The 21,815-nt window shown below is 44.9% G+C and overlaps 1 protein-coding gene across 2 annotated transcripts in view; it reads right to left on the bottom strand.

The window, feature by feature from the left end:
• EPM2A (EPM2A glucan phosphatase, laforin) overlaps positions 1–21,553 on the bottom strand; it is an 86,618-nt gene extending 65,065 nt beyond the window's left edge. Inside the window, exon 1 of one of the 2 annotated variants that reach the window (XM_038742158.1) lies at positions 21,366–21,553. Coding sequence is in view for 1 of the 2 variants with exons in the window: in XM_038742157.1 (XP_038598085.1) it covers positions 20,105–20,414 (310 nt within the window). In the remaining variant the exon portion in view is untranslated. Of the gene's footprint in view, positions 1–20,104 lie in introns of both variants that reach the window. The other variant, XM_038742157.1, reaches the window with a different exon arrangement.
• Between the last annotated feature and the right edge of the window lie 262 nt (positions 21,554–21,815).

Raw genomic sequence — 21,815 nt, 5'->3', positions numbered from 1 at the left:
TTCCCTATCCACAAGGGCCTGGACTCCCAAGCCCTGACTCTTTTCACTGAACCACGCTGCTTCTCTAATAATGGTATTTGTTAAGCATTTACTATGTGCCAAGCACTGTTCTAAGCACTGGGTGGATACGAGGTAACCAGGTTGTCCCACATGGGGCTCACAGTCTTCATCCCCATTTTACAGATGAGGTAACTGAGACCCAGAGACATTAAGTGACTTGCCCGAAGTCACACAGCTGACAAGTGAGCTGGGATTAGAACTCACGTCTCTATGTGCTGCCAACTTGTACTTCCCAAGTGTTTAGTACAGTGCTCTACACACAGTAAGCCCTCAATAAATACAATTGAATGATTGAAAAGTCATGGGTTCTAATCCTAGCTCTGCCACTTGTCAGCTGTGTGACTTTGGACAAGTCACTTAACTTCTCTGTGCCTCAGTTACCTCATCTGGAACATGGGGATTATGACTGTGAGCCCCCTGTGGGACAACCTGATCACCTTGTATACTCCACAGTGCATAGAACAGTGCTTTGCACATAGTAAGCGCTTAACAAATGTCATCATTATTACAACTGATTGATTGACAGGTGGAATCTGAAATTTGTTCAGTTTGCTACTGCGTTTTCATGGGCACAGTATGCAAGAGATTCTCTCTCAATGCCACTTCCAGATATAATCTCACTGTCAGATGCATTATCTTCAAAAAAAAGTCAACTGGAAAGCAGCGTGGCCTAGTGGAAAGAGCACAGGACTGGGAGTCAGATGAGCTGGGTTCTAAATCTGGCTCCACCATACATCTGCTATGTGACCCTGGAGAGTTTTTGGTTTTTGTTGTTGTTGTTGTTGTATTTGTTAAGTGCTTACTATGTCCAGGCATAAACACTGGGGAAGATGTAAGCTAATCAGGTTGGACCCAATCTACGTTCCATGTGGGGCTCAAAGTCTTAATCCCCATTTTACAAATGAGATAATTGAGACCCAGAGAAGTTAAGTGACTTGTCCAAGGTCATATAGCAGAGAAGTGGCAGAGTCAGGACAAGAACCCAGGTCCTTCTGCATCCCAGGCCCATGATCTATCCATTAAGCCATGCTGCTTCCCAAAAATCACTTAATTTCTCTAGACTGTAAACTTATGGTGGGCAGGGAATGTCTCTGCTAACTTTGTTGTATTATACTTTCCCTCCAAATGCTTAGTAGCTGAGAAGCAGCATGGCTCAGTGGAAAGAGCACGGGCTTTCGAGTCAGAGGTTATGGGTTCGAATTCTGACTCCGCCACGTCAGCTGTGTGATCTTGGGCAAGTCACTTAACTTCTCTGGGCCTCAGTTACCTCATCTGTAAAATGGGGATTAAGACTGCGAGCCCCATGTGGGACAACCTGATCACCTTGTATCCTCCCCAGTGCTTAGAACAGTGCTTTACACATAGTAAGCACTTAACAAATGCCAATTAGTAGTAGTAGTAGTAGTAGTAGTAGTAGTAGTAGTAGTAGTAGTACAGTGCCCTGCACATAGTAACCACTCAGTAAATACCACTGATTGACTGATTCTCGGTGCCTCAGTTACCTCATCTGTAAAATGAGGATTAAGACTATGAGCCTCAAGTGGGACATAGACTGTATCCAACCTGATTATTTTGTATATACTCCAGCCCTTAGCACAGTGTCTGGCACATAGTAAGTGCTTAATACCCTTGAAAAATGCAAAACAAAAACACTGTATATAAGGTTGGCCCATGCAGACATGGCCACATCTGTACCAGGCAGGCTCCTTTATATCTCTTACTCTGAGTTTATCTAAATGAAAAAAATGAAAAAAGGACGGTCGTCTTCTATTCGCACAGAGTCCATCAAACTCCTGCTAGTTAAAAACTGTAATTTGGAGAAGCTCCTTGGAAGCATATAATTATAAAGATATTTTTTGCATTACAAGTGGAAATTTCAGTTTGGTGATCAATCAATGGATTGGTGTTGAAATAAATATGACAGATGGAGCACAGAAGAAGAAAGATCTAAGACTTTCACTAGGGCTTCTTCTTTAATCTCCCTTTTTTGACTAATTAAAAAACCAGTCTATTTTTCCAAAATTAACAAAATGATTTCAGGCAGCAATGAAAATCTTCCACATCCAAGCATTTCCATAATAAGTTATATCTCTTTCACATCAAGCTTTAGCTTGGGGTTGTTAGCTGCCCAATTAATCAGATCATTTCTTATTTAAGATTTTTAAAAATAAAATAAAAGTTTTCTCATTTGCAAAAACTGAATGGTTAGAGCCCTTATAATTGTTTTACACATAAAATACGGCAACACCCTGTTCTCCTAAATACACTGTTCTTGTCCATGCTTCAGGGCAAGGAGTCTGTAGTACATTTGGGCCACCAGCTATATTAAAATTGCATTATCAACATAACATTTAGGAAGCTACCATCCATTAAGCTTTACAAATGTACGTTTCCTCATTTATCTCCCATCGTAGAGTTAAAGCCTCTATGCAATTCTGCCATAGAATAAACTGATATGAAGCCATAATAAATTGGTTCTCAAATATGGCATAAAGAGAGCTAAGGAGTGACTCCCTGCATAGGGGAGATAAAATACAGTCATACCAATATTATGAATCCAAAAAAGAATTTATATGGGGAACACTGCATTTTGATGCATAAGTGATGGGCAAGGAGTAGGGTTGAATGAGTGATTTCAAACGGTTTCTGATTTATGTTGGTCAACACCATTTCCTGCCAACATCAGAAAGCTTAAAGCTATTTACAAGGAAGACATGGTTCAATAATAAATTCACATGAATGGGGTTCTTTTGGTTATTGGGAAGTATTGATTCCTGATGTTCTGTATCTCACATTACTAATGATGATGATGATGATGATGATAGCATTTGTTAAGCACTTACTATGTGCAAAGCACTGTTCTAAGCACTGGGGGGGGACATAAGGTGATTAGGTTGTCCCACGTGGGGCTCACAGTCTTAATCCCCATTTTACAGATGAGGTAACAGAGGCTCAGAGAAGTTAAGTGACTCGCCCAAGGTCACACAGCAGACATGTGGGGGAGCCAGAATTCGAACCCATGACCTCTGACTCCAAAGTCCGTGCTCTTTCCACTGAGCCACGCTGCTTCTCTAATGTTTTGAAAACATGAAGAAAAAAGTTCATTTCATCCAAAATTGTTTCACAAAAGATGCATTTATCTAAAATGGTGAATAAATCCCTAGGGAGTAGTTTGGGTTAAAAAAAAAAATAAACATATCAAGAGAAATAGTGCCACCCAGTGGAAATATGATGTCAGAATAGCAAAGCTGAAAAAACAATACAATTTGCACAATCCAGTAAGATTAAAAAATTCCAGTTTTAAAAACTGAGTAAAATATTTTAGATCACTTTTTTATTTTACCAGAAATGTACTTATTAAAATAGAAACTAACAGCCCTACTCATTTTCCTGTTTAGGGGGAAATTTCCACTAAGGGGAAAAAACAAACATGACCGTAAGAGCTATTACAGAGTCAAACTAGCTACTTGACTCAGTTGGTCTTTAAAATTTCAATTATTTGAGAAACTGAGCCACTCTTTGGGCAATGGATGAACAAATAATTTACAAAATAAATGGATTTTGGCATTTACTGTGTTCCACTCCCAGGTATGTGATAAATACCCTTATTTCCCTGGCAACGTATCAATGTCATTTTGAAAACCCCAACTCTCACAACTATGACTTTGTACCAAAAATTAAGAATCAGTAATCTGAGGGATTTCTGGGTTTGTGAAATAGTTTGTGAAATTTTATTTTTAAAACTTCAAAAAGAGCCCTCTCCTGAATCAAAGTCTCTTTTTTGAAACCCTTGAGTCTGTCAAAGGCTTCAAAAGTGAAAACACTTGCAAATCAATAGGTAACAATGAAACCTTCATTTAAACTACTAATGAATGAAGCGCCCCTGAAGTTTAAGTGCCTAGTCATTTATTTCAAGTGCAATCAAGAAAGAAAGCATCATAAACAACTAGCTCCCCTCTCCATCCCCCCATCTTACTTCCTTTCCTTCCCCACAGCACCTGTATATATGTATATATGTTTGTACATATTTATTACTCTATTTATTTATTTATTTTACTTGTACATATCTATTCTATTTATTTTATTTTGTTAGTATGTTTGGTTTTGTTCTCTGTCTCCCCCTTCTAGACTGTGAGCCCACTGTTGGGTAGGGACTGTCTATATATTTTGCCAGCTTGTACTTCCCAAGTGCTTAGTCCAGTGCTCTGCACACAGTAAGCGCTCAATAAATACGATTGATGATGATGATGATGATAACTAGCTGTGGCTTCTCCTGCTTGGGGAGTTTGTTTTTGTTTTGTTTTGTTGTTTTTGCACCAGAGGTTAAGATGTCTGGTTGCCTTGTTTTTCCAGAGGCCTAGAGCCATTCATTTTTGAATCAGTTAATCAGTCAATCAATCAATAGTATTTATTGAGCACTTACTATGTGCAGAGTACTGTACTAAGCACTTGGAAGAGTACAACAGAATTAGCAGACACATTCCCTGCCCACAGTGAGTTTACAGACTTCAGGGACTCGTCACCAATGGTATTTACTGAGTGCTTACTATTTGCAGAGTAACATACCAAGCGGTTGGGAGAGTACTGTGTAACAGAATAGTGGACACAGTCCCTGCTCATAATGAACTTACAGTTTGAACTGATGGAATATCAAGCTACTGTTTTCAAAAGCAACTAGTTTCAGGAATCACCCTTTGCTTGGCTGATTACATTTGCTAGAATGCCAGTCCTGAAATGGATGGTGTGGCACGAGATCCCACCCAGGCATTTTCTACTTCATCACCGGACCCACAATTGTTGAAGCCCTGAAGCCTCCTGGTGGGGCTCCTCCCTGTGCTTGCCTTCAAGGACCTCCCTTCTCTGCTGATTTCTCCCCCGTCTCAGACACCAGCCTGCAGACACCCTGAGGCCTAATGGGACATCCTCTCCCCATGCTCTGCACACATCTCCCCACTCCTCAAAAACCTCCATTGTTTTCCCATCCACTTCTATATCAAGAAGAAACTCCTGACCAACAGCTTTAAGGCCCTCAATCAGCTCTCTTCCCCTTACTTCTCCTGGTTTCTCCCCGACTCCAACCCTGCCTGCATGCTTTGCTCTTCTAATACCAGCCCACTCACTGTGCCTCCCTCTCTCCTCTCTCATCATTGACACCTTGCTCAAGTCCTCCCTCCTGCCTGAAATCCCCTCCTGCTTCATATCTAACAGACCATCATCACTCTCCCCATCTTCAAGGCCCTACTAAAATCACATCTCCTCCAGGAAGCCTTCCTTGACAAACCTCTCAAGTCCTTACCCCATTTCCCTCCTCACTGCATCACCTATACACTTCAGTCCAAATTCCCTCAGCACTTAATTACTCACCTTATTCCCAGGGCACTTTGGCACACATCTTTAAACTTTGTTGCTTCCCCCTACCTGTAATGTATTTTGGTGATGGCTCCCCTATTAGACTGACATTCCTTGAGAGGAGGGATTTTGTCTACTTACTCTATTGTACTCTCCCAAGCCCTTAGTATGTGCTCTGCCCACAGTAAATAGTAAATACAATTGATTGCTTGATCACTGTCCAGAGCGCATGCCTTCACAACTTTAAAAAGTTGGGGATCCAGAGCCTCCTGGGGCCAAAGACCAGAAGCCATGGTCACTGGGGACCAGGGACCAGAAACTATGGTCACTCAGGACTTGAGACTTCACCATGACCCCCCACCCCACACTATGTCTCATCACATCCCCAAGATCCTCTCTTGCTACTGCCCCAAACCATCCATCCCTAGCAACTCACCCAATCAGCTGCAGTCCATCCAACCCATCCTCTACCATCACCCCTTATGCCAAGATGTGACTGAAGAATCCCCCTCCATCGTGGGAGACTTCTTCCTGGCCCAGTCACTCCTCCTCCTTCTCCCATCATCAAAATGTGGTTCACTGCCAGATGAATCATCATCATCACATCAATGGTATTTATTGAGTACTCACTATGTGCAGAGCACTGTACTGAGTGCTTGGGAGAGTACAATACCACAGAGTTGGTAGGCACATTCCCTCCCCACACTGAGCTTCCAGTCCAGAGGGGGAGACAGACATTAATACAAACAAATATTTTTTAATATATAATTTATAGACTTGTACATAAGTGCTGTGGGGCAAAAATCAAATGCCCCAAAGGTCACAGATCCAACTGCAAAGACTTAGCCAAGTGCACAAATCCATGGACAAAGATATCCATTGGCTCTCATCACTAGTCACAGTACCACTTCTAACCACATCAGCATTGAAATCTCACTCTCTGACACAACCTCTTAACCTGCCTTTTCCCCATACCTCCCCTCCGTGCCGAACTTTTCTCTCTCCCACACAGAGACCACTGATCTCTTGACCATATCTACTTGCCACTTGGACAAACTAGGTATCCTCCTCTCTTGATGCATGAATCCATGCCTTCAACTCCACCCTCTCCGAGAAACTCAATTCCTTCATCCCCTATCCCTCTCTCCATCTCTCACCACCAACCTTCGACATCACCACCAACACATGCTTCCTCTGCTCCTGTTCTCCTGCTGTGGAATATTGGTGGTGAAAACCTTGGAACTTGACTGTGGTCACTTCAAATTCTTCCTGGCCCAGTCATCACCTCCTCCTCCTCCTCCTCCTCCTCCTCCTCCTCCTCCTCCTCCTCTCATCACTAAAATCTGGCTCACTCCCAGATGATACAGAATAATAATAATAATAATAATGATAATAATAATAATGGCATTTGTTAAGCACTTACTATGTGCCAAGCACTGTTCTAAGAGATAAGGGAGATACAAGGTGATCAGGTTGTCCCACGTGGGGCTCTTCGCACTGAGCCACTCTGCTTCTCCAATTACCATTATCATCATCACCATCATTATCAGTGGTATTTGAACCCACCTTCTCTTCCACTTGGCAACATTACTTCACCTCTTTCTGATTGATTCCAGATCCTTAACTGCCTTCTGAAGTCTTCAAGGCCGCCATCTTCACCCTCTTTTGCCCCTGATGGCCTTGCCACTGCTTTGATGCAATAAAAACCACCAGGCATGAGCTTATCCAGGTTCTCCACTACTACTGACATCCAGACCATCAGAGAAGCAGTGTTGCTCAGTGGAAAGAGCATAGGCTTGGGAATCAGAGGTTGTGGGTTCTAATCCCTGCTCCACCACTTGTCAGCTGTGTGACTTTGGGCAAGTCACTTAACTTCTCTGTGCCTCAGTTACCTCATCTGCAAAATGGGGATTAAAACTGTGAGCCCCACGTGGACAACCTGAAAATCTTGTAACCTCCCCAGCACTGAGAACAGTGCTTGGCACATAGTAAGTGCTTAACAAATGTCATTATTATTATAATTGTTATTATTATTATTATTACTATCTGCTCTCCAGAAGAGATCTTCCACCTGCTTTTGAAACCTGTGCCTTCATTCCAACCCTTCTCTCCTTCTACAAGACAGATGGGCCCAAATGCCTTCCTCCCTGGTTGCCATCTTAAACCACTCACTTTCTGATGCATTCATTCATTCAATCGTATTTACTGAGCACTTACTGTGTGCAGAGCACTGTACTAAGTGCTTGGGAAGTACAAGGTGGCAACATATAGAGACAGTCCCTACCCAACAGCGGGCTCACAGTCTAGAAGGGGGAGACAGACAACAAAACAAAACATATTAACAAAATAAAATAAATAGAATAAATATGTACGAGTAAAATAAATAAATAAATAGAGTAGTAAATACGTACAAACATATATACATATATAAAGGTGCTGTGGGGAGGGGAAGGATGTAAGGCGGGGGATGGGGAGGGGGAGGAGGGGGAGAGGAAGGAGGGGGCTCAGTCTGGGAAGGCCTCCTGGAGGAGGTGAGCTCTCAGTAGGACTTTGAAGAGAGGAAGAGAGCTAGCTTGGCGGATGTGCGGAGGGAGGGCATTCCAGGCCGGGGGAGGACGTGGGCCGGCGGTCGATGGCGGGACAGGCGAGAATGAGGCACAGTGAGGAGGTTAGCGGCAGAGGAGTGGAGAGTGTGGGCTGGGCTGTAGAAGGAGAGAAGGGAGGTGAGGTAGGAGGGGGCGAGGTGATGGACAGCCTTGAAGCCGAGAGTGAGGAGTTTTTGCCTGATGCGTAGGTTGATTGGTAGCCACTGGAGATTTTTGAGGAGGGGAGTAACATGCCCAGAGCATTTCTGCACAAAGACGATCCGGGCAGCGGCAAGAAGTATAGACTGAAGTGGGGGGAGACAGGAGGATGGGAGATCAGAGAGAAGGCTGATGCAGTAATCCAGTCAGGATAGGATGAGAGATTGAACGAGCAGGGTAGTGGTTTGAATGGAGAGGAAAGGGCAGATCTTGGCGATGTTGCAGAGGTGAGACCAGCAGGTTTTGGTGAAGGATTGGATGTGAGGGGTGAACGAAAGAGCGGAGTCAAGGATGACACCAAGGTTGCGGGCTTGTGAGATGGGAAGGATGGTAGTGCCGTCAACATTCATTCATTCATTCATTCAATCACATTTATTGAGCACTTACTGTGTGCAGAGCACTGTACTAAGTCCTTGGGAAGTACACGTTGGCAACATATACAGATGGTCCCTACCCAACAGTGGGCTCACAGTCTAGAAGGGGATGATGGGAAACAGTGATGGGAAAGTCAGGGAGAGGGCAGGGTTTGGGAGGGAAGATAAGGAGTTCAGTCTTCTGATGGCCCCTTTCCTTCTGCCTTCAAACATACTCATATCCTATTCTAAAAAAGCCTGATGATTCCTCTGTACCCACCAGCTACTGCCCTCGAATGGGTTGTAAACACTCACCAAAGTTGTAAACACCCACCACCCCTTTGCCCTCTCCTCCAACTCCCTTCTTGTCCTTCTGCAATCCAGTTTCTGCCCCCTTGATTCAACTGAGATGACTCTCTCTCTCCCCAAAGGTCACCATTGACTTGCTCCTTGCTGACGCTACCCTATCCTCATCCTCCTCAGCCTCTCTCCCATCTTTTAACTGTAACTACTCCCTACTCCAGGAAAAACAATCTAACTGGGGGGTGTGCCAATGTGCCAGTGTGCCAGCTCTCAACCACCTTGGAGCTACGATTCTCAGCATCCTCCATGCAGTCAATCATGTTTATTGAGCACTTACTGCATTCAGAGCACTGTACTAAGCACTTGGGAGAGTACAGTATAATGATAAACAGACACATTCCCTGTCCACAACAAGCTCCAGGCCTTAAGGACCTTCCCTGTCCTCCTCCAAAATATGGGAGTCCCCAGATAAGAATGCCCTGCCCTTTGACCCAAGAGAAAGTTGTTCCACCAAAGTTGATTTGTTTTCCAGCTTAAAAATTGTCTCTAGTTGGCTGCTATTGAAATGAAGTAATGTTTTCAAAACATGTTCAAGTTATTCTTCAAGTTGAAAGTCTGACAACGTTCTAATGACAAAATCCTCAAAAGCATTAGTGAGCCTCTTTGTTCTAGGCAGAGTACTGATATATTCAAAACACCTGTTTTCAGTACTAATATATGCAAAACAACTACTTTTTTAAAAAAGAAAATATTGTAGTTTGCTGTTACTAATTTTCTCCACTAACTGGATCACTTCACTAATAAAACCTAACTTCACCATTCAGAAAATTGATTAAACAATAAACACCCTGCTTCAGCCTATTCAAAAAACAGTTTTTCGCATGAAAGACTGCAATTCAATTCCACTGCCTTCCCTGGGTGAGTGCGAAAAATGCTTTCTAAAATGAATTTCCCCCCAAATTCTACCATAAGGCATTAACTGATCTTGAAATGCAGAGAAAAACTAGGCGGACAGATTTCATCTAAGCCAGAGAAAAGTCCCCTGGTGACAAAGTCAAATGAACACAGACCGATATGTGAAGCTTTCAGTTGTCAAAAGTGGTTGATGGAATTCAGTGACTTTCAAGGGCAGGTAATGGTGTATCCTTCAAATTCAGCCTGCTCAAATCTCAATGCAAAGCACTGTAGTTGTGAGACACTGGGCCAGACTAAGCAGATTGGAGAGGCATGTCCATCTTGCTAGTAAATGGGAAAAGATTACATTCTACTAGTTTAAATGCAACCCGGGAACATAAATCTTACTGTCAAAATAACCTGTTTTTGAATGTGTAAAGAAACACCAAAAGGAGCAAGTAGTATTTCCTAGAACACTATAACAGTGCCAGGGGACAACATGACATTATAGAAAAGCAGTTTGAGCTAGTGGATAGATCACGGCTCTGGGAACCAGAAGGATCTGAGTTCTAATCCTGGCTCCACCACTTGTCTGCTATATGACCTTGGGCAAGTAAGCCTGATGTTGGGTAGGGACCATCTCTATATGTTGCCGATTTGTACTTACCAAGCGATTAGTACAGTGCTCTTCACACAGTAAGCGCTCAATAAATACGATTGAATGAATGAATGAACTTCTCTCTGTCTCAGTTACCTCACCTATAAAATGAGAATTATAACTGTGAGCCCCATGGGAGACAGGGACTATATCCAACCTAATTATACTATAAACTCACTGTGGGCAGGGAATGTGTCTGTTTATTTCTGTATTGTACTCTCCCAAGTGCTTAGTACAGTGTTCTGCATACAGTAAGTGCTCAATAAATGCGACTGATTGAATAAATGAATTAGTGTGTATCTACCCCAGTGCTTAGTCCAGTGCCTGGCACATATTAAATGCTGAACAAATGCCGTAACAAAGCACTGCATAATCTCATTGGAAAAATTTTGGAAGCTTAATCATAATTTTTGCTGCCTAACTTTTTAAATCCTGTCATAATAATCCCTTCAATCCCCTAAAATTTAAATGAGCAAAAGCTTAGAGAAAAAAAATACATGATTATGTGACATTACAATTGAATATTGTGAGCACATGAATCAGGAAATTAAAACTGCTAAGCTTCTTACCTTATACATATCTTATACTTCTAATATATATACTTCTGATGTGCAGGGCGCTCAGTTATCTGCAACTTTATAGCCAAGTCTCCCTGGTCAGTGTAGAAAATTGAAACAATTATCAGTTGGAGGAGACCCAACTAATCTTGAATATGGAATTACTCATTTAAATAAGCCTTTCAAAATGAACATAAGAGCAGCTCATTAAAGCAGGACCTAGCCATAATAGTATAAAGACTCAACATCTCTCACCCTGTAGGCTTCTCCTAGCATACTCTCTCCCCATCGTGACCCAATCAATCAATCATATTTATTGAGCACTTACTGTGTGCTTAGGAGAGTAAAATTCAACAAAGTTGGTAGACACGTTCCCTGCCCACAGTGAGCTTACAGTCTAAAGGAGGAGGCAAACATTATATAAATAAATGAATTAAGGCTATGTACATGGGTGCTGCTGTGGGGCTGAGGGGCGGGGGGTGAAAAAAGGAGACAAATCCAAGTTCAAGGGCAACGCAGAAGGAAGTGGGAGAAGAGGAAATGAGGTCAAAGTCAGGAAAGGCCTCTACCCACTGTTGGGTAGGGACTGTCTCTATATGTTGCCAACTTGCACTTCCCAAGTGCTTAGTAGAGTGCTCTGCACACAGTAAGTGCTCAATAAATACGATTGATTGATTGATTGAAGGATATTTTGATATTCAATCTGTCACCAAATCCCGTCGGTTTTACCTTCACAACATTGCTAAAATCTGCCCTTTCCTCTCCACCCAAGCTGCTACCATCCTTATCTAAGCACTTATCCATTCCTTCCTTCATTCGTTCATTCAATCGTATTTATTGAACGCTTACTGTGGGCAGAGCACTGTACTAAGCACTTGGGAAGTATAAGTTGGCAATATATAGAGATGGCCCCTACCCAAAAATGGGCTCACAGTCTAGAAGGGGAAGACAGACAACAAAACAAAACGAAAACAAAACAAAAAAAACCCACATATCCTATTCCACCTTGATTACTGCACCTGCCTCCTTGCTGACCTCCCTGCGTTCTGTCTCTTCCCACTTCATCCCATACTTTACACTGCTGCATGGATCATTTATCAACAAAAAGCATTCAGTCCATCTCTCCCCACTTCAGTCACTCAACCTATCATGACTGGATTACTGTATCAGCATCCTTTCTGACCTCCCAACCTCCTGTCTCTCCCCACTTCAGTATATACTTCACTTTGCTGCGCAGATTATCTGTCCAGAGAAATGCACTGGGCATGTCAGCCTCTCCTCAAAAATCTCCAGTGGTTGCCTATCAACCTCTGTATCAAGCAAAAGATCCTCATTATTGGCTTCAAAGCTCTCCATAACCTTGCCCCCTCCTACCTCACCTCTGGTGCTAACCCTCTCACTGTGCCTCGTTCTCGCCTGTCCCGCTGTCGACCCCTGGCCCACGTCCCACCTCTGGCCTGGAATGCCCTCCCTCCTCAAATCCGCCAAACAATCACATTCCCCACTTCAAAGTCCTACTGAAGGCTCACCTCCTCCAAGAGGCCTTCCCAGACTTAGCCCCCCTTTTCCTCAGCTCCCCCACCCCTCCCCATTGCCCCGACTTGCTCCCTTTGCTCTACCCCCGACCCCACAGCACTTTTGTACTTATGTACATATCTATAATTCTATTTATTTATATTAATGCCTGTTTACTTGTTTTGATGTGTACATATCTATAATTCTATTTATTTATATTGATGCTATTGATGTCTGTTTACTTGTTTCGATGTCTGTCTCCTCCCTTCTAGACTGTGATCCCGTTATGGCAGGGATTGTCTCTATTGCGGAATTGTACTTTCCAAGCACTTAGTACAGTGCTCTGTACACAGTAAGCAGAACACTGTACTAAGTAAATATTATTGAATGAATGAATGAATGAGTGGGGAAACATGAACCTAACGTTTCTGTTCAGACCCATCAAGTTCTTTCCCTTTCCTCATTTAAACAGAGCTACTCTACCTCTTCAATAACTTTAAACAAAGGATGATTTCTCAATCTACCTGCCTCCACCTAAATCTTCCCTCAGTAGGCAACTCATGCAACTCCCTTCTTCCCTCAGATAGTAACATAGGCATACAGCCAGTACACACATGTAAATAAACTATGTATTCATTGTGCCCTGTTGCCTGGGGTTGATGATGATAATGGTGTTTGTTAAGCACTTTCTATGTGACAAGCACTGTACTAAGAGCCATAACTTTGTTATACTGTCCTCTCCCAAGTGCTTAGTACAGTGGTCTGCAAACAGTAAGGGCTTAATAGCTGCAATTGATTGATTCATGTCTTTTTAGACAAGCATTTTTCAACGGTATTTGTTAAATGCTTATTATGTGCCAGGCAGTGTATTAAGCGCTGGGGTAGATACAAGATAATCGGGTTGGACATAGTCCCTGTCCTACATAGGGCTCACAGTTTTAATCCCCATTTTACAGATGACTTAACTGAGGCCCAGAGAAGTTACGTGACTTGCCTAAAGTCCCATAGCAGACAAGGAGTGGAGCCGGAATTAGAACCCAGGTCCTCTGACTCCCAGTCCCATGCTCTTTCTACTAGCCCACGTTGCTTCTGAGGGCTAAGCTTTGGCTAAACCATTGCCCATAAACATTGCCCATATTTGGTGGATGTGTCCTGTGCAGAACAAAGTTCTTTCAGGACAAGAAGCTTAGTACTAGTCCTAAGCATGTACTATAGCTCTCTGCTTCTAGACTGCAAGCCCATTGTTGGGTAGGGACTGTCTCTATATGTCACCTACTTGTATTTCCCAAGTGCTAAGTACAGTGTTCTGCACACAGTAAGTGCTCAATAAATACGATTGAATGAATGAATGCACAAAGTAAGCATTCAGTAAATACTGCTGATTGATCGAATTGACTGACCTATGAATTCAAGAGTTGAAGACATGCTCTCCCTCTCCATCCCCCCATCTTACCTCCTTCCCTTCCCCACAGCACCTGTATATATGTATATATGTTTGTAAATATTTATTTCTCTATTTATTTATTTATTTTACTTGTACATATCTATTCTATTTATTTTATTTTGTTAGTATGTATGGTTTTGTTCTTTGTCTCCCCTTTTAGACTGTGAGCCCACTGTTGGGTAGGGACTGTCTCTATATGTTGCCAACTTGTACTTCCCAAGCGCTTAGTACAGTGCTCTGCACACAGTAAGTGCTCAATAAATATGATTGATTGATTGATTGATGCTGCATAACAATGAGAAGAAGCTCTGTAATCTTCATTCTTGACCATTTTTTGAAAAGCTTTGATTCAGTACTGAGCAGATGTATTACAGGGTAGTTGCAAATATTTCTAGGGAATAACATAATAAAGCTTTGAATACACACAGTACCTTTCTGTAGAGAAAGTCAAAAACTTTAGAAAATAAGTCACTGATCCTCACAATGCCTTGTCAGGAATGATGCAGGAATTACTACATCTGTTTCAGTGTGACTTAGTGGAAAGAGCACAGGCTTGGGAGTCAGAGGTCATGGGTTCTAATCCCCGCTTCACCACTTGCCTCTTCTGTGACTGGGCAAGTCACTTAACTTCTGTGGGCCTCAGTTACCTCATCTGTAAAATGGGGATTAAGACTGTGAGCCCATGTGGGACAACCTGATAACCTTGTATCTACCCCAGCTCTTAGAACAGTGCTTGGCACAAAGCGATTAACAAATGCCATCATTATTATTACTATTTTCAACATGAATAAATTGAGCTACTGAGAAAAGTAACTAAATGATTCTACAAAAATAAAATGCCCCATTCATAGTAAATGCTTAGCAGAGACTACTATTATTTTAATGACTACCCTAGTGAATCACTGGTGAAACCAATGGCATCAAGAATAAGCTGGCTTGTGGTCATCTACTATACTGTATGTTCCTGGGGAAAAGCAAACTTGGCCACTTGTTATGATTAATTGGTTATTTTTAATTTAATGTATTTATTAGCATCTTTACCACACACTTGCTTCTGAACATTGTAAAGTTTATTTTATGCTCAAAATAGGCCTTTTTTTTTCAACTCCCCAGATCAGGCACTCCTTGCATTCAAGTTACATTATAAACTCGAAAAGCTGTTCCTGCCCTAAGGCGAGCCCTGAAGAACATATTACTTAGAAACAACTCTCCAAGCTTATTTCTTGCTTTTTATCATTACTAACAAATAAAACAATGTAATTTGATTGAAGCATTCGTCATTGTTTTCTTCTTCTCGTTGTGGACAGGGAATGTATCCGTTATTTTGTACTCTCCCAAAAGGTTAGAACGACGCTCTGTGCACAGTAAAAGCTCAATAAATGCAATTGATTGATAATATTCTATTATTATATATCTACTTATTATCAAAAAGGTGGTGCACAGTCTTATGGCAACAAATAAAGGTGAACCCAGAAGAACAAATGAATATAAAAACCCATGTTAAAATTAAAAATAATTGAATGCAAAAACATGAGAATGCTCTCAATAGAAGTTGGAGGGGGCAGAGAAGGAGGACTGAGGAGGACTGTAGTTGGTCACAAGATAGGTTGTTACTACAATTCCTGTTCTAAAATAGTCCAGGGACATAAGGAATTACTTTTGAGATTTGGGAAGCTAAGGATGGCCCTGCATTTTGGAGATCTCGCTTCAAACACATTAAAAGCTCTCTATATCTCTTTGCTAATCCCTGGGTCTATGGTGGCATATTGCAGTTTTTAATATATGCCAACTGGAGGCTATGCCACAATTTTTCTTCAGCTACAAAGAGACATGATGGAATAGCTGATCTTTAGGGAAAAGAGAAGTCAGACAGAGTCAGTATTCAGCTAGAACTCAGCAGCTGATTGTTCCCAGGTTTAACCTGGTAAGAATTGAGGAAAAGTTTTCTCAGAATAGGTCTAATGCTAGAAAATTCACTCTATCACTAACATAATGATTAGGTCCAGACATCAGAATGAACTGGACCCTTTTTTGTGCCATTGGATTTAGAACCGTCTTAAGTCAGATGAACTTCCATAGCTTAGTTCTTAGACTGCTGTTTAAGGCAAAATAGATACCTAAGGTAAAGGAAATTATTCTATTTTCTAATAATTTGTGCTAAGATGGTTCATTTGTCCAAAGTGCCAAATTGAGACTGTGATAAAACGATGATAATCATACATGTTAAGGTTCCCAATATTGGCATCTCTGACTACGCAAGTGAGTGCTTCAGCAGACTATCTCTGCTGAGAGGGGAATCGTGAACAAGACAGAAACTTGTAAACCTCAGTTCAATCCACCAGTGAAAGTTACTGATGTACACTTTATGGCAGCCATCTGTGCCTGGGACACAGATGGGCAGGGAATGTGTCTGTTTATTCTTATACTGTGCTCTCCCAAGCGCTCCCTGGGTAGACTGTAAGCTCCTTCGGGGCAGACGTGATTACTCTTGTTATCCCTCCCCTTTGACTTTCTCAAGCACTTGGTACAGTGCTCTGATCACAGTAAGTGCTTAATGCAAATAATAATAATAATAATAATGGCATTTATTACACACTTACTATGTGCAAAGCACTGTTCTAAGCACTGGGGAAGTTCCAAGTTGATCAGGTTGTCCCACGGGGGGCTCACAGTCTTAATCCCCATTTTACAAGATGAGGTAACTGAGGCACAGAGAAGTGAAGTGACTTGCCCAAAGTCACAGCTGGCAATTGGCGGAGGCAGGATTTGAACCCATGACATCTGACTCCAAAGCCTGTGCTCCATCCACCTCCTCAGACCTCCCTACCTCCTGTCTTTACCCACTTCAGTCCATACTTCATCCTACTGCCTGAATCATTTTTTTTTCCGAAAAATAAATCCATCCAAAGCTTTCCATTCTTCAAAAACCTTTACTGTTTCCCCACCCAGCTCCTCATCAAACATGCCTTACCATGAGCATGCAATCAGTTCTCTTCCCCGTACCTCACCACACTGAGCAATCAATCAGTCGTATTTATTGAGCACTTACCATGTACAGAGAACGGTAAGCACTTGGGAAAGTACAAAATAATTACAACCCAATCAGCACACTTCACTTCTCTAATGCCAACCTAGTCTCTGTACCTCAATCTTATCTCTCCTGCAGCTAATCCCTTGCCCAGGTACTCTCTCTGGCCTAGTACCGTGCTCTGCACACAGTAAGCGCTCAATAAATACGATTGAATGAATGAATGAATGGAACTCCCTCCTCTTTCATATCTGACAGTCCACCACCCTCCCCACCTTCACAACCCTCCTTAGATCCATCTTAGGAGGTCTTCCTTCACTAAGTCCTCATTTCTCCTACCCACCCTCCCCTCTGCATCACCTAAGTACTTGGTCGTGAGTACCACTTTGTTACACACCCCAGGCCCACAGGACTTAGAAACACCTCCAAGATTCTACTATTTCCATTTCCTGAAATTCATTTTAATGTTTCCCCTTGTACGCTACAAGCTCGTCATGGCCAGGGATCATATCTACCACCTCACCTCTATGACACTGGACTTTTCCACACAGTAAGCGCTCAGTATGTACCACTGATAAATGGAATGATACTTCAGACAAAATGGAGATAATGCTTTCCAACCAATTTATACAGTTGAATGGGGACAGTCAGGTGAAGCTGAGAAACGGAGCAACCTGTTTTGTTTTTAATGGCATTTGATAAGTGTTTACTATGTGCCAGGCACTGTACTAAGTGCTGGTGTAGATATAAATTAATCAGGTTGGACGGAGTCCCTGTCCCACATGAGGTTCACAGTCTTAATCCCCATTTTACAGATGAAGAAACTGATGCACAGAGAAGTTAAATGACTTGCCCTAAGTCCCACAGCTGACAATTGGCAGAGCCGGGATTTGAACCCATGAACTCTGACTACAAAGCCCTGCTCTTTCTACTGATCCATGCTGCTTCTAAGCGACCTGTCAACATGGGGTACAGCATTCTGGAAGGGGGTGTTCCCCTCTTCTATCACTCATTCATTCATTTAATCATATTTACTGAGCGCTTACTGTGTGCAGAGCACTGTAGTAAATGCTTGGGAAAGTACCATAGGGCAACAGAGTGATAATAATAATGATAACAATGTTGGTATTTGCTAAGCCTCAGTTACCTCATCTGTAAAATGGGGATGAAGACCGTGAGCCCCACAAGGGACAACCTGATCACCTTGTAACCTCCACAGTGCTTGGCACATAGTAAGCACTTAATAAATGCTATTATTATTGCTAAGCACTTAATAAATGCTATTATTATTATTGTTAAGCACTTACTATGTGCCAAGCACTGTTCTAAGCACTGGGGTGGATACAAGATAATCAGGTTGTCCCCTGTGGGGCTCACAGCCTTCATCCCCATTCTACAGATGAGGTAACTGAGGCACAGAGAAGGTAAGTTACTTGCCCAAGGTCATACAGCTGACAAGTGGCAGAGCCAGGATTAGAACCCATGACCTCTTTCTAGCCCAAAACGAGTTCACAGTCTAGGGGGTATAGCATGAGCCTTAGAGTCAGAAGGACCTGGGTACTGGTCCTGGACCTGCCCGTGTCTGCTATATGACCTTGGGCATGTCACTTCACTTTTCAGTGCCTCAGCTACCCCATCTGTAAAATGGGAATGGAGACTGTAGGCCCCATGTGGGACAGGAACTGTGTCCAACTCGTGTCCAACCCAGTGCAAGCGCTTAGTACAGTGCTCTGCACACAGCAAACACTCAATAAATATGATTGAATGAATGACTAGTTTAATCAATCAATCAATCATATTTATTGAGCGCTTACTGTGTGCAAAGCACTGTACTAAGGGCTTGGGAAGTACAAGTTGGCAACATATAGAGACAGTCCCTACCCAACAGTGGGCTCACAGTCTAAAAGGGGGAGACAGAAAACAAAACCAAACATAACAATAATAATAATAATAATAATAATAATAATAACAGTGGCATTTGTTAAGTACTTACTATGCCAAGCACTGTTCTAAGCACTGGGGGGATACAAGGTAATCAGGTTGCCCCACACGGGGCTCACAGTCTTAATTCCCATTTTCCAGATGAGGGAACTGAGGCCTAGGGAAGTGAGCCCACTGTTGGGTAGGGACTGTCTATATGTTGCCAACTTGTACTTCCCAAGCGCTTAGTACAGTGCTCTGCACACAGTAAGCGCTCAATAAATACGATTGATTGATTGATTAAGTGACTTACCCAAAGTCACACAGCTGACAAGCGGCAGAGCTGGAATTAGAACCCATGACCTCTGACTCCCAAACCCGGGCTCTTTCCACTGAGACACGTTGCTCCCTTCGCGCACGTAGTAAGCGCTTAACAAACACTGCAATCGTTATTCTTATGGTTGTTGTTGGGTAGGGAGCGCCTCTATGTGTTGCCGACTTAATGATAATAATAATGATGGCATTTGTTAAGCGCTTACTATGTGCAAAGCACTGTTCTAAGCGCTGGGGAGGTTACAAGGTGATCAGGTTGTCCCACGGGAGGCTCACAGTCTTTATCCCCATTTTCCAGATGGGGTAACTGAGGCCCAGAGAAGTGAAGTGACTTGCCCAAAGTCACCCAGCTGACAATTGGCGGAGCCGGGGTTTGAACCCATGACCTCTGACTCCAAAGCCCGCGCTCTTTCCACTAAGCCACACTGCTTCTCCTTGTACTTCCCACGTGCTTAGTCCAGTGCTCTGCAATCAATCAATCAATCAATCATATTTATTGAGCGCTTACTATGTGCACAGCACTGTACTAAGCGCTTGGGAAGTACAAATTGGCAACATATAGAGACAGTCCCTACCCAACATTGGGCTCACGGTCTAAAAGGGGGAGACAGAGGAAAAAAAAAAAATCAAACATACTAACAAAATAAAATAAATAGAATAGATATGTACAAGTAAAATAAGTAAATAAATAAATAGAGTAATAAATATGTACAAACATATATACATATATACAGGCGCTGTGGGGAAGGGAAGGAGGTAAGATGGGGGGGATGGAGAGGGGGACGAGGGGGAGGAGGGGGAGAGGGGGAGAGTATTGACCTCTTACTGCACACAGTAGGCGGTTAATAAATAGGATTGAATGAATGTTGTTGTTTTTGGTTATTACCCTCCCAGGTAAGGTCTCCGCCGGGCTCGCGTTTCAGGAACTTGTACCAGAAAGTGTCCCAAGAGGGGGGGTCCTGCCCCTGCTGCGGATGCTGGTCCTGATCCCGGTGGTGATCGCCCGTGGGTCCGGCCGCTAGCCGCACCTCTCCGAGCCACAGTCCGGGCCCCTGGCCGGGCCCCTGTCCGGCCCGCTCCAAGGCCACTGCCCCGCTGGGCTCCCAGCGGCCCAGCTCCGGCCGGGAGCCCACCACCCACAGCTCCGGACAGGCCCCAAACGACGGGCTGACCACCACGCCGAAACGCAGCAGCATCGCCCCGATGGACTGACCCCCCGGACCTCACCGGACCGGACCGGACCCCCGGGACCTGACCTGAGCGGGCCGGACAAGGCCGGACCCCGGGACCTGACCTGACCGGACCCCCGGGACCAGGCCGGACCGAACCCCAGGGGTCAGACCGGACCGGACCCCCGGGACCTGACCTGAGCGGGCCGGACAAGGCCGGACCTCTGGGACCAGACCGGACCGGACCCCCGGGACCTAATCTGAGCGGGCCGGACAAGGCCGGACCTCTGGGACCAGACAGAACCGCCCCCCCCCGGGACCTGACCTGACCGGGCCGGACAGGACCGGACCTCTAGGACTAGACCGGACCGGACCCCCGGGACCAGACCGGACCGGACCCCCAGGACCTGACCTGATCTGAGTGGGCCGGACCGGACCCCTGGACCTGATGTGACAGAGCCAAACCGGGCCGGACCTCCGGGACCAGACCGGACCGGACCTCTGGGACTAGACCAGACCGGACCCCCGGGACCAGACCGGACCGGACCCCCGGGACCTGACCTGATCTGAGTGGACCGGACCGGACCCCTGGACCTGACGTGACAGGGCCAAACCGGGCCGGACCTCCGGGACCAAACCGGACCGGACCCCCGGGACCTGACCTGAGCGGGCCAAACCGAGCCGAATCCCCGGGAACAGACTGGACTGGACCCCCGGGACCTGACCTAATCTCGGGCCAAACCGAGCCGAATCCCTGGGACCAGACTGGACCGGACCCCCGGGACCAGACCGGACCGGACCCCCAGGACCTGACCTGATCTGAGTGGGCCGGACCGGACCCCTGGACCTGATCTGACAGGGCCAAACCGGGCCGGACCCCCGGGACCTGACCTGAGCGGGCCGGACAAGGCCGGACCTCTGGGACCAGACCGGACCGGACCCCCGGGATCAGACCAGACCGGACCCCCGGGACCTGACCTGCTCTGAGCGGGCCGGACCGGGCCGGACCTCCAGGACCGGACCTGACTGGGCCCCCCGGCACCTGATCAGATGTGAGGAGCGGGCCGGACCCCCGGGACCGGACCTGAGCGGACCCCCGGGCCCTGACCTGAGCGGACCGGGCCGGCCGGACCTCGGGGAGCAGACCTGAGCGTCCCACAGGACCGGCCCCCCGGGATCAGAGCGGCCCGGACCCCCGGGGCTCCGATGGGCGGGTCCCGGCTAGGGGCGGGGCTGGCAGAGGACCGCTAGATTAGGGCCGGCCGGGCCCCGAGGCCCATCCCGCCCTCGTCCGGCCTCTCCCCGACCCCCGGACCCCGACCCCCGACCCCCAACCTCGGACCCGGCCCCCCGATCCTCGGCCCCCGGCCCCCTGATCCTGAGACCCCCAACCCCCCAGTCCCTGGCACTACACCGCACTATGTTATG

Source organism: Tachyglossus aculeatus, chromosome 2, assembly GCF_015852505.1.
Source record: "Tachyglossus aculeatus isolate mTacAcu1 chromosome 2, mTacAcu1.pri, whole genome shotgun sequence".
NCBI classification, from domain to species: domain Eukaryota; kingdom Metazoa; phylum Chordata; class Mammalia; order Monotremata; family Tachyglossidae; genus Tachyglossus; species Tachyglossus aculeatus.
Note: the sequence above shows the minus strand (reverse complement) of the source record. Positions and strands in the feature narration are given on the sequence as shown.